The sequence below is a fragment of the Phascolarctos cinereus genome, unplaced genomic scaffold (genome assembly GCF_003287225.1).
Source record: "Phascolarctos cinereus isolate Bilbo 61053 unplaced genomic scaffold, phaCin_HiC Scaffold_2;HRSCAF=192, whole genome shotgun sequence".
Taxonomy (NCBI): Eukaryota; Metazoa; Chordata; class Mammalia; order Diprotodontia; family Phascolarctidae; genus Phascolarctos; species Phascolarctos cinereus.
The window spans coordinates 215,756,060-215,770,262 of record NW_027555625.1 but is presented as its reverse complement, the minus strand read 5'-3'; the positions used below and the strand labels follow the sequence as shown (position 1 = coordinate 215,770,262).

The following is a 14,203-nucleotide window of genomic DNA, read 5'->3' as shown; positions in this document are numbered from 1 at the left end:
GAAAGATAGGTAATTGATATGAGAGGAGGACCAGATATGGTATAAATCAAAGAGAAGGATAGCTAGGACACGAAGCAAAGGATACAGAAAGAGAGAGGCGGTCCTTTAGGGATGTGGGCCTTTTTTGCTTCTAAATCTTTCGTGGAACTGTATTAGTTTTATCTGAAGTTCTTCCAAATCCATCTTAGAATTTATCATACAGAAGAAGAGCAAATTCAAGTGTAATTCTAGCAGACCAGGATTGGGGGGAGTGAATTTAAAAGGATTCAAAGAAGGGAGAAATGGATCCAATAGCTTAAAATTCTAGCAAGCAAATTCTGAAGGTATTCTTATCAGGAGGAAGTGAAGAGCTGTCTATAGGGACTGACTCAGAATTGTAAAAAAAAAAAATATGTGTATAGAATATACACACAAGGGCAAGTGAAGAAGGATGGATACAATTCAGGCATCAATTAATCAAAAAGCATTTACCAAGGGACTATCATGTGCCAGCTACTGTTTTAGATGCTGGGGATTCAAAGGCAGAAAGGAAATGATTCTTGCCTTCAAGTAGCTTACATTCTATCATGAGAAGCAATATGCACATATGATAAAGAAAAATACAAAGTGAATACAAGATAGTTTTTGGAGAGAGGATGGTATAAAAATACAAAAGAGAAGCGTGGCTCTGAAAGAAGAGGGTGGAAATGCTATACCTAGAATGAGCTGAATTTGGGCAACAAAAAGGTCTTTGTTTTACATCTATATCGGGGCAAGAGAAAGATGAAAGAAAGGACAGGGCATTATTGAGTGTGGTAAGAATGATGATAAAGATAAGAAGGAAAAAGTGCAGCTACTCGTTAAGGTACTTCTCTTTTTCTTCTAAAAAGAATAATTTTTTAATGTAAATTAGAAAAAAAATCATTAATAGAGAGCTGAAACCCAAAGTAAGGAAATGGTTGGGAGCACTTTGTCCTCATTGAGTTCATGTTACCAGGACTGCATAAAATAAACTTTAGGGTAGTGACAAATCTGAGAGATAAGCCTGGGTGAGCTTCTGTTGATGGATTTTCAAAAGACTGGAAAATGGAAGTCGTATCATAGGATAAGGGAAGGAAAAATGTCCTGATTTTTAAAGAAAAGAAAGAAGGTCCAGTCAAAAAACTAGACTAAGGATCTTAACATTTATTCTTGGAAAATTCTAAAAGGTAGAATTAAAGGGAGAACATGTTACCTTTTAGAAAAAAAAGAGTAATGGTCACTAAAAGACTCAATGTCTTTGTCCAGAAGAGATCATCCTGGACTAGCCTCATTTTCTTGATAGGTATTAGATGGGTGGACTAGGCGAATACCATAGATAGCTGCAAATCAACTGATGAAGTACCTCAGTGAATTCTTCTACAGTGATGTGGACCAGATGATCATATAGTTAGGAGACTACAGAACTTGTTAAATGACTGAACCCAAAGAGTAGTCATTAGTAAATCAATATGGACATGGAAGGAAGTGTCCATTGGAATAATCCAAAGACCTGTGTTTGTCTCTGTGCCATTTTTTTTACAATCTTTTGTATTTTATTTTTTCCAATTACATGTAAAAATAATTTTTAATACTCAATTTTACAAAATTCTGAGTTCCAATTTTTCTCCCCCCCCACTCTTTGCCATTTTTTTTTTTTATCAATGACTTAAATGAAGGCATAGATGGAATATCTCAAGTCATCTCAAACTACATATGAAGGCAGTGTTGTAAAATGTAAAGAAGGATTGATTTGGAGCTATAGACCTGACTTTAGATACTGCTATTTACCACCTCTGTGACCTTGGACAAGTCACTGAATTTATCTTGGCCTCAGTCACTTCATCCATAAAATGGGAGGGGGAGAGAAGGTTGGATTGGCTAATCTCTAAAGTTCCTTAAAACTCTAAAACCTAAGATCCTATCAACTCACTAGCTTATCCTCTCCCTTTGCTATGCCACAGATTGTCTCCCCCTAACTTCTACAAGTCTTTCAGTGAAACCACCAGATCCCCAAACTCAAGACTTTTGAGTCATCTTTGCCTTCTCCTTTTCCTTCCCCCTCCAAATTTAGTCTACCAACTTCTGTAGACTGTTAGTTCAAAATGTCTCTTGCATAAATTGGAGGCCTACTTGTCTATCTATACTGCTACTACCTTAATTCTTCATCACTTCCTGCTTTGATTACTGCCACTGACTTTTTTTTTTTTAATTTTGGTGAGGCAATAGGGGTTAAGTGACTTGCCCAGGGTCACACAGCTAGTAAGTGTCAGATATATGAGGCCACATTTGAATTCAGGTCCTCCTGACTCCACAGCCAGTGCTCTATCCACCATGCCAATTAGCTGCCCCTAGACTCTTAATTAGTTGCTCTTTATCCAATTTTGCCATCCTTCCCCATTCTATTCTGCACACTATCACCATATTAATCTTCTCAAAGACGATTATCTTTGTCAGGATATTTCCTTTCTCATAAGCCTTCAGTGGCTCTGTGGTGCATAAGTGGGATGGGCCTGTGGAGGTCATCCCATGGAGTGTGCACTTGATCTGCTCTGGTCACCCGTGGAGAAACATGTGCTTGCTTCAGAAGACCTGTATCTTTGGGATGACACAATAAATCCTAGACAGTCTCTTCGTCCTTTACCATATGCTGGCTGAAAGAAAGACAGGCTACAAACAGGATTGGCAACTGACCCAGGAAGAATGGCCTATCAGTGGCCTTTAAAAAGGGACAACTCTGTCTCACTTCTTCAACTCTCTAGGTGACATCATGTAATTCTAGGGCTTTTCATAGGCCTTCTCCACTCTGGCATCATGGTGAGTACTCTTATCTGGCAACTAGAGTCAGAGTTCAGCTAGGGTCCCCTGGCTTTCTTGAAGGATTTGTATTTTCTTCCTTGAACACAGGTGACCAAACACTGATCCTGAGATGGATATGCCTAGATTTAGAAGCACCCTTGTGATTTAGAAAGGTCAGAGCTCCTGGGTTCCTCAGTGGGGGTGGGAGACACTATGGAACATTCCCACTACAAAATCTACTACAGAGCTTTTTGAAGAAAATGAATGTAGACAGGAAGATGAGCCCAAGCCCCAGCCTAGCTTACCAAAACACATGGACCTGGAAGGAATTGTTTAGATAGGGCAGAGGCAAACTAGAATGTAAAATGCTTATATTGCAGTGCTACATAATTTCCTGACATTTTAAGTATCAAACTCTCTGAAGAGAATAATATTGGTTATGTTACTTACTGCTGTTTAAGTTTTTATGTCAATGCATGCTTGTAGGTCTTATACATATCAAGCTGGGGTTTTGTTTTGTTTTGTTTTGTGCAGAGGAAGTAAATAGCTGCTCTATACCTGACCTAAGCTGTACTTTGAGCATTTTTCTACTTCTCCTTTTGGGGAGACCAAAGATATGAATTAAACCTACACTTCAAGTAATTTTTTCCAGGATTCCAAGGTCGGGGTTTAGAGAGCCAAAAAGCATTAGGAAAAGAAGGGGTCTGACCCTCAATTTTTGTGTTCAGTCACCTCTAGGGATGAATCTGGTTCATAAATGTGTAAGCCCAGAGTTGAGAGGGGGCTTTAGTAAAGAGGGAGAGAGCACATCAGCAGTTTTATTGTTATATAAGGAGAATATACATGGAATGAAGTTCCTTGGATTTGACAAGGTCACTACAAGACATTAAGTGACCACTTTTAGAAGAGTGGGAGGAAGGAAGAAAGAGTACAGAGAGTTAATGGATGGAGTGGGTGGTGAGGAAATAGAGACACTGCTTACCAACTTGTTTAAGATGTCTGGCAGGAAAGCAAGAAAAGAAATTGGGTAGCAGCTAAAGGGCAAAGCTGTAAAATTAAGAGTCAGGAGTAGCTAATCCCTAAGGTGCCTTATAGCTCTAATATTCCATGAGTCTCTGTAGGATGGAGCAAAAGCTATGTCCAGTATCAAATATCTCTGATAAAGGTGATACACAAGATATGCAGATAACTAACAGAAATATATGTCCCAAACTCATTCTCTAATAGATAAATGGTCAAAGGATATAAATAAATAATTCTCAAAAGAATTGCAAAATATTAATAACCATTTGAAATTCTTCCAAATAACTAATAATCAGAGAAATGCAAATAAAAAAAACCATGAAGTTTCACCCAACTCCCAGGAAATTGACAATGATGATAAAAATGTGAATAGTCAACGTTAGAGAGATTGTAAAAAGATAGGCACACTAATACATTGTTAGTGGATTTAGAAATTGATACAACCATTCTGGAAAGTGATTTGGAATTATGCAAATAAAGAGACTAAAATGTCTTTCGACTCAGAGATTTTACTACTAGGCATATAGCCTAAAGAAGTTATTGGACCAAAAAATATATACATATTTATAGCAACATTTTATTGTAGCAAAGAATTATAAATAAAGTAGATGTCCATCTTTGGGGGAGTATCTCAACCACCTGTGACACATGACAATAATGTAATATTATTATGTTGTAAGAAGTGATGAATACTACAAATAAAGGGAAGTATGGAAAGTCTTATATGGATTGATGCTGAGTGAAATAAGCAGGATTGTGAAAGCAATATATCAAGTGACTATACCAATATGAATGAGAGGAATAAAAATCACAAAGCAATTGATACTGAATGTTTTAAAATTATAAAAAATAAGCTTAATCCTCAAAAAGGAGATATAGGGAGACATTTTTCCTGACTCTTTTGCAGAGGCTGGGGTTCACAGGTATGGAACATTGCATATAATGTCAGCTTTTTTTTTCAATGTGTTGATTGGGTTAAATGATTTTTTCTCCTCTTTTTTCTGTTTTTAAATCTCTGTTATAATAGACAGCTCTTTGGGAAAGGGGAGGAGATGGAGATGGGGGAAAATTAAGCAATGAAAAATCAAAATACACAATTTTTTAAAAAAAATACACAATTTTTTTAAAAAATGAAGTTATTTCAAGAGGGAGAGATGTGTGCATATGTGAATGACTTCTGATATGCACTAATTAAGTGACACTGGCCAAATAACAATCTCTCTGAGACTTAGTTTCTTCATCTGTAAAATGAAAGGAAAGACCTGTGGTACTTACCTCAGAGGGTTATTATGGGATCAAATAAGATAAAGTTTCTAAAAAATTCTGCAAACTTTAAATCTCTATACCTGAGATCCTATGATTTATCCTGTATATACTTATGTACCTATGTATATATGTATGGATGTGTTATCTCCCCAGATAACATGTAATTTCCTTAAGAGTAGAAGCTGCTTTATTCTTTTTTTGTTTTATCCTTAGTATCCTGTTGCTGGGTCTAGGACATTGTCAGCTTAATAAATGTTTGCTGAAGGGTAGACTGGTGATGGCAGGGGCCTCCAAGGTCATCTAATCTAACTTCCTCATTGTACACTTGGGGAAAGGGAAACCCAGAGAGATTAAGTGAATTGTTCAAGGTCACATTGGCCCTACCTATAGGGGCAGAGCCAAGATTTCAACCTGCATCCTCTTACTCCAAATTCAGCACCAATTCTACTCCCTTCCAAATGCTAGTAATTATCAACACTATCCTTCCTTCCACCCCTTACTCGGAGAACTATAATCAAAGAAACATTAGCATTGCCTTGGGAGAGTGTATGCTAACAGATGGGTCATTTATTCCAGTTACCATCTAAGACACTCCCAAGACCAAAGCCCTCTTGCACTGGCCCTCACTCACTGTTTGGGTTTTGATGGCTCAGAGTAAGTGTACAAAGCAATTGTTTCTATTCTGGACAGAAACTCTGAGGGTCTTCCCCTTGTAGACTGATTCTTTTATGAAGGCAAACTAGGCCATCTTTTGCCTCAATTATTATTTAGCCTTTAATTACCGAATGGGTGTTGGTGAGACAAACGGAGATCTGGGAAAGATCTCAGCTTGAAAAGGCCAATGTCTCTTATTGCATCTGGGCCCATCACTAGTTATCCTGATCTATCTCTTGCCACTGGACTCCAATGACTCTGGAGGCTGATGACTTTGCACAGCTCTGCCTCACTTAAATCCAATGCACTTTTAAGTCAAGACATCACCCTCCTGATGTCATTGGTCCTCTTTGAGAACAAAGGATGAACAACGACACTCTGCCCTAGCCATCATTCCCTTCTGTGTGTTGTCTCCCTCTATTAGAATATAAACTCTGCTGACAGGCACAATCTTGCGTTTTGCATTTGTATCAACAGAGCCTGGCAAAATGCTTGGCACGTTGTTATTATCGTTGGTTAGTAGTTTCAGTTTTGTCCAATTCTTTGTAATCCTATTTCGGGTTTTCTTGGCAAAGATATTGGAGCAGTTTGCCATTTCCTTCTCCTGCTCATTTTACAGATGAGGAAAACCATGGCAAAGAGGATTAAGTGACTTGCTCAAGGTCACACAGCTAGTAAGTGTCTAAAACTGGATTTGAACTCAGGTGTTCCCGACTTCAGGCCTGGCACTCTATCTACTGTATCACTTAGCTACCTTGGCACATAAGTGAGTGCTTAATAAATGCTTTTCTGTTGTTGTTCATTAATTCAGGAGGGGAAGGAGTTAGAGGGGTATAAAGGGATTGAAGACACTGGAAAGGGGGGGGGAACCAGCAGTAGTGAGTTCTAGGAGTCATAAAGGGATGAGGTTAAGGGTTATGTTTAGAGAAGAGAAAAGACCACTGTTCCTCTGAGACCAATGGATGTAGGATGATGAGGAGATGGAGATAGGGGACAAGGGTACTTTGAGGTTAAGACACAAGTGGCTAAGACTGCTCAATATATGAGGGTCTCACCTAAAGTAATGTGAACATTTACAAGTCAAGAGTTAAAACAGCAGTAGGAACCGTGAAAGTATGAATTTCATGGACTTGGTACTTTAGCCTGCAGGCTATATAATCCACTAAACTGTTTTTCTTTGTTTGCATTTATACTTTGAGAGGTAGAGAGACAACCTGTTCTGAGTGTGACAAGGCGGACTTTCTCCCCCCCAGCAAGTAAAGCACAGAGGTCATATTCATTAAGCTCCTGCTAGTTTAATGACTGATTTAATAATGGCATAAATGCTGAATATTAGGTTCTTCTTTCAGAGAAATTCTATCCATTTAGAAACATAAAAAGCAGTAAATACAGCTGCTAAAAGCCTGGAAATTACCATTTTTTTTCAGTCTCAGCCTCTGCCTCTGATCTCTGCATAGAATTGGGCATGAAGAACATCTGACATGTCATAAAAACAGGTGAGCTGAGCTGTGTAATTTGGCTACCCACCACCACCACCACCACTACCACCCATGGACATAAGTACCATAATAAATTCCCAAGTCAGTGTCTTTACCTGGGGCTTTGATGCTTCTCCATCCCATCAATACAAGGACTCAGGATCAAGGATGGGAACTCTTGGCCTTCCTGCTTTCGGGACTGTAGGCACTTCTGTTTCTGCCGGATGATTCCCTTCTGGAACAAGGACTCCTCAGGAATCCTAAAGGAAAGGCACAGAGAGATGATAGCTCCCTGCTTATCAAGTCCAGGGGCTTTGTCTTATATAACTTAGGAGCAGGTAGGTTTAAGCACCACTGAGGATTAGCATTCCCTAAGGCTTGAGGGATATTCAAAGGGAAAATAAAAGAATCCTAGAACAGGATCACAGAGCTAGGGAATAGCTAGGGAATAGAAGGGAGTTTGGAGGTCATTTAGTACAAACTCCTCTTTTTACAGATGAGGAAACTAAGAACCTGGGAAAGGTCATCTCATCCAAAAAACCATCCACGTTTACATAGGCCATAAGTTTCCAAGGTAGGTTCTGAACCAAAGGTCTTCTGCTCGTAGAGTCAATGTTCTTTCTACCATACTCCACTTTCAACAAAAAAAAGAATATTTCAGGGCTAGGAAGGGCACTAGGGGGTTGTTAAGTCTATTCCCCTGCCTATAGCTAAACTGCCTTAGTCAAATAAGAGTCTATCCTGTTTTAGGGATAGGAGCTAAAGGGAACTTTAGAGAAAAGATTCTGGTCTCCCTCTAGTTACCCATTCCAGCATCTAAAACAGTGGTAAAGAAACTCTTTCTTAGGTAGCTTAGAATTTTATTCTAAATTAAATCCCCCATGTTATTATTTAAACAGCTTTCTTTCTCTATCCTTAATAGAAAGATTAATAGGTCACCGTTCGTGTAAACGGTCATCATCTACTGTAAATAACAGCCATTATTAAGTTGCCTGTCAGCTTTAATTTATTCTAAGTAATTTAATAATCTTTAGCTGTTCCTTACAGATCCAACTTTTCAGTATTCAGATCTTCTCTGAGGCTCCCCTCTTGATTTCCTTCATGTTTTATCTTCTCCTTTTGGGTAATGTCCCTGGTAAGAATTGTTGTTGTTGTCGTTTGGTCATTTTGGTTGTGTCTAACTCTTTGTGACCCCATTTAGGGTTTTCTTGACAGAGATACTGGGGTGGTTTACCATTTCCTTCTCCAGCTCATTTCATAGATGAGGAAACTGAGGCAAACAGGGTTAAGTGACTTGCCATGGTCATACAGCTCGTACGTATCTGAGACTGGATTTGAACTCAGGTCTTTCTGACTTCAGGCCTGGCCCCTATCCGATGACCACCTAGCTGCCCCGTTGATAAGAATATAAAGGATGTAAAGTGATTTCTAGGGTAGAGAGGTAAGGGCTTTGTCACAAAGTGACACTGTGGTGGGGGTGGAGGGGCATGCTTCTTCCCAGGATCCCTCTGTAACTCTGTAAGCCTATATTACCTTGCTCAGCCCTGGGCCAACGCTTTAGGGACCCATCACTGTGCTGGCCCCTCTGTTAGGGCCCATATTTCTCCCAAACTTCTTTCATAGCATGGGCTGAGTCCTTCCAATACAACTGCACCTGCCCTTGGACTATCTTCTGTATTCGCTTCCATATCCCTACCCCCAGCAATGGTTTTTGCCAAAGGTTAAAAAAAACCCCTTAAATCTCTGAAAGGAAAGATGGATACCTGAGTTCTGGATAAACATTCTCCAGGTACCACTTGAAGGTATGGCACTTCAGACGCTTCCTCAGCTCCACTCGGCTTTGTATGCTGGGTTGTATGGAAGGGGGAAGAGGGGCAAGAAAATAGTCACTATACACAGATAGCTTTACAACAGTCTTAACTACTAAGGATCTTGGAGGCATTTGTAGCTGAGGGAATCTGTAGAGGTTAGGGAACACAAGTGCCCACACTTATCGCCCACCTCCCTCTGGCATCCTGAAAAACTGAACTAAAAAGAGAGGGTGAAATACAGTGCTCTAGAGAGAGCTATAGAAACACTTAGTAACGTTGGGAACAATCAGCAATAATAGCTCAGAGAACGTTACTTCATTTTGAGAGTAGAACCTAAGAGATAGCTTTCATTTTTGTTTAGAAAAAAAATAACAGCATGATAATGTTCAGTGTAATTTAATAGCTATCATAGTATCATTGTTCAGAGCTGGAAGGGACCTTACAAGTAGGTTATCTAGTATAACCCTATCTTCTCCAGTGAGGAAACTGAGGCCCAGAGAGGGTAAGCAATCTGTCTAAGCTCGTATTATTAGTGAGTAGCAGAACCAGGATTTGAACCCAGGGCCTCTGACTTTGGATCTATTGCACCATGTTCTCTTGCTAGCACTACGGTTTCATCAGGTGAGTACACCACATAGATCTCTGGACCTGTTTATGCCCCTGAAGACTGTTCCTTCAAGGTCAAATGAGCCTGTTCCCTGAAGCCACACTCTGGGATGGTCGTGACCCAAATCCCAAGGGAAGTTTGCCCCTACCTCATACTCCTAACCCCTAACTCCCATCAAGATGCTCTGGAATGGCTGAACAAAGTTGTGGTACATGATTGTGATGGAATACTACTGTGCTATAAGAAATGATGAGCTTGATGATCTTAGAAAAACATGGATAGACTTGCACAAAATAATGAAGAGTGAAGTGAGCAGAACCAAGAGAACACTGCATACAGTAAGAACAATATTGTTTTAAGAACAACTTTGAGCAACTAAATTATTTTGGCTATTACAAATACCCAAATTAACTACAAAGGATCTATGAGGGAAGACACCATCTGTAACTGATAAATAGAAATATGTATAGAATGGTTTTTGGGAATGGGGGAGGAAGGAAGAAAAAATAAGGAAAAAAAGAAAGTTACATGATAACTATATATTTAAAAAGAATAACAATTTGCGTGATTGTACATGTATGGCCTCTATCAAATTGCTTGCCTTCTCAATGAGGGATAGGGGTGGGGAGGGAAGAAGGGAAAGAATTTGGAACTCACAGTTTTAAAAATGAATGCTAAAAATTGTTTTTTTGCATGTCACCGGGAAAAAATAAAATGCTAAATTGGAAAAAGGAATAGCAAGTTGTACATAATAGATTTTCAGTTTCATGTGTAATCATCTTTTTTTCTATTCTGCTATGTTATAGAAATGCATGTTTTATTTAAGTTCAAAATAAAATAAAGAAAAAATATAAAGAAAAAAACTACTCTGGATGGAGTCCCAATAAAATGTTAAAACTCCCTGTGGACAGAGAGTGTTTTATTTTTGTGGTGGTATACCTCCAGCATGTAGCACGATGCCTGGCATTTATTAGAATCTTAATAAGTGCCTGTTGATGGATTGATCGGGGAGAGATGGGCAGTGATGCCTAGCCACTTCAGTGTGGTTGGTAAATGATCACAAAAATCGAGTCAATTCCTGGATGTGCTATAGTTCTTAGTGTTCTCAAGAAAAGGGCCAACCACTATTTTTTGTGGGCTCTTTAAACTGAAGCACCTTATTAACCACCCCTGTACCATACTAGCTGACTGCTGACACTTACTAGCTTCATAACTGTGGGCAAATCACTTAACCTCTCAGAGACTCTGTCTCCTCATCTGTAAAATGGAGATAATAATACAGGCATGACTGACCTCACAGGGATGTTGTGAAGCTCAAATAACACAAGACACAGAAAATACTTCACAAGCTTAAAACCCAAATAAATGCCTATTTTATTATTATTTATCAGTATTATTTCTACTATGACTACCATCTCCATTTATAGTGGTTATTCTTCAAGAAACTTCAGAAGCAGGGACACAGGAGTTTACCTCAGACCTACACAGAATAGCACAGTGAGTTCAGGGACAAAGTTAGGGCTTAGTTTTCTGAATTTGAAACCACTCCCCTTTTTTTCAGGTTACACTGCTTCAACACAGGTTAACTTTGGCACAATACCCCATTACTCCCTAGCAGCTGTCACTGACTAATTTTGCTAAGAATGAATTATCCTCAACCATGGTATTTTATCAGCTTCCTCTCCTTCCCCCAATCCCTCACTACAACAAATGAACAGGGTGCTTCCCCTTTTAACCTAGCTTTAAAACAGTCAAAAAGGATCTGATTTTAAGACTGAACTTGGGTTGAAGCAAGAGAATTCCACTACAATTTAGGGGAGACTCAAGAGGAAAGGGCGTCTTATGTGGAGAAGAGAAATTTAAATAAAGGAGATCAAAGTGGAAGGGGAATTAGGAGGATCTACTTCTTAACTTTAGAAAGATAGAGTTGTCATTAGGTTCCACTTTCCATTCCTGGGACCTGAGTTGACCTAATAAAAAATCAATTAAGGGGTATACTCTGAGAACCTGTATGCCCAGCACTGGGTGAAGTCCAAGCCAAAGCCCTTGTCCTGGAGGAACTTATATTCTAATTGGGGGTATAGGACCATGACCTATGGAAACAATCATAGGACAAGACTTCAGAAGCTCGGAAGGGAGGTAGACTGAGGCTCCTTCCCATTTACCACCTAAAGGTGACTTACTTTCCAAAAGGTCGTCCTTGGGCCACAGGTCTGGCGGCATAAAAGTAATGCTTGAATTCATCCATCCACACCTCTGCTGTACGCTTGGTATTCCTGGAAAAATAGAAGGAGGGGCGGTGCATCAAGGAGAAGTTCATGGAATTTTTAGAAAAGGCCTGAAAGATCAACTTGTCCCATCTCCTCAATCTACAGAGCAGGAAACCAAGCCCTCCCCCTCCAAAAAAAAAAAAGATAAATAGCTTGTCCAAGGTCACACACTAGTAGCCTTGAGCCAAGGTCTAAACCCAGCTCTGCTCATTCCCAATCCACTGACCTTTCCATTGCACCTCAGTGGGGCACTCCAAAGGGACCATGGACATATCCAGCTTAGAAAAGAGGCTCGGATACTGCTGGCTGAATAACAGGCGAGTACTGCCTTGCTCTGCTGCCTCTCATCTTCCTACTGTATAGATACTAGACCCTGCCCAACTCAAAACAGAAAGCTTAAAGTCCTTAGATGATTTTCCACACGAACATAAGATTTGGATGGTTTAAAATAACCCTCTCCAGATGTACTTCTCTCCCTGTTTTGCAGAGGCAGGGGGACTATACGTATGAACTATTCTATATACTGTCACACTCTGTTAGTATATTGGTTAGTTTTCTGAACTGTTTTTTCCTCTTCTTTTCTTTTTGTTTTTTCTTACAATGGGTGGTTCACTGGATGGATTGAGGGAAAGAAGGTTTCTGAAATGGTGACATGATATTAATAATTTTGCTCAAAAGATCTGGGTTAAAAAAAAATGAGTAACCCTTTTCTTAAAAGGTATATGCCAGACTGGCCTGGTTGTATTTTTTGAGCCTATCTTCTGTGTTGGTGGAGATGGGGATAAATCAAGTTAACAGCATTTATTAAGAGCCCGCCATATGACTCAGATTATGCTAAGCTCTAATGACACAAATAAAGGCAAAATCAGTCACCTCTACCAGCAGGATAACAGTCAAATGTGGGAGATAACATTCAAACAAAACTATGTACAAACAAGATATACTGCATACATTATCAATTGGAGATATTCTCAAGGGAAGGTATTAGCATTTAGGGGAACTGGGAAAGGTTTCTTGTAGAAGGTGGGATTTTAGCTGGTATTTGAAGGAAACCAGGGAGGCTAGGAGATGGAGACAAGGAAGCAGAGAATCCAGAGTTGGAGGACATCCAGTAAAAATACCTGGGGTCAGGAGATGGAAGGTCTTGTGTGAAAAACAGCAAGGATGCAAGTGTCACTAGACCTTAGAGTAGTAGGTCCAGGTGTAAGAATACTGGGAAGGTAGGAAGGGCCAGGTTATGAAGAGAGTTAAAAGCCAAAGGGGATTTTATATTTGATCCTGCAGGTGATAGGGAGTCACTGGAGTTTATTGAATAGAGATCAGACCTATGCTTTAGGGAGATAGATTTGACAGTTGAGTGGAGGATGGACAAGTGGGGAGACACATCTGAGGCAGGAAGAACAACCAGAAGTCTTCTGCAATATTCCAGATATAAAGTGATGAAGGCCTACACTAGGGTGGTGTCAATGTCAAAGGAAGGAAGGATATATATAGGGAAGAGGTTATGAAGGTACAGATAATGGGATTTGACAATGTGAATATGAAGGGTGAGGAATTGAGGATGACTCCCAGATTGTGAGGCTGAGTGAATGGGAGGATGGATATTAAAAGGGAAAAGATAACAAATTTAGTTTTGGGCATGCTGAGTTTAAGATGTCTATGGGACACACAGTTTGAGATTCCAGTAGGCAGAAATTCAAGACTGAAGGTCAGTGGTTGGGGCTGGATCAAAAAATCTGAGAATCTTTTGCTTAGAGATGATAACTAAATCCACTGGAGGTGATGAAATCACCAAGTGAAGTTACATCTCTCTCTCTCTCTCTCTCTCTCTCTCTCTCTCTCTCTCTCTCTCTCTCTCTCTCTCTCTCCATCTATCTATCTGGAGTGGGGAAGATAAGAAATAGAGGACCCAGGAGAGAGTCTTGGAGGACACTCACAGCTAGCAGGCACAATCTGGATGAAAATCCAACAAAAGGGGCCAAGAAGTAGAGAAGAGAAGGTAAGTAGGATAATCTGCCCCATTATTGAACTGAATTACTGCCAGTAGCAAGGGTGAAGAAAGAAAACTTTATCTCTTAAGGACCATGCTGCTGGCCTTTTCCCACTGCTTCTTTCTTCTCTAGTCACAATCCTTTCTGTCACTTTTTGTATAGCACAAAAAGCCATTTCAAGCAAACAGATAAACTTGTGATATTAGAAGAGAATATTTTTAGGACTGATGATCCAAGCTACAAACAGTTGAGCTACTGTCCCTCAAGAAGCTTGGTTTATGGTTAAAAGATTAAATAAATAAATCCT

At 39.6% G+C, this 14,203-nt stretch overlaps 1 protein-coding gene across 1 annotated transcript in view; it reads right to left on the bottom strand.

Annotated features, from left to right (window-relative positions):
• Positions 1-14,203, bottom strand: part of GALNT14 (polypeptide N-acetylgalactosaminyltransferase 14) — a 344,571-nt gene that overhangs the window by 17,223 nt on the left and 313,145 nt on the right. Inside the window, 4 exon segments of the mRNA XM_078149778.1 lie at positions 7,334-7,359; positions 7,362-7,477; positions 8,981-9,064; positions 11,819-11,911. Of these exon segments, the coding sequence (XP_078005904.1) occupies positions 7,334-7,359; positions 7,362-7,477; positions 8,981-9,064; positions 11,819-11,911 (319 nt within the window).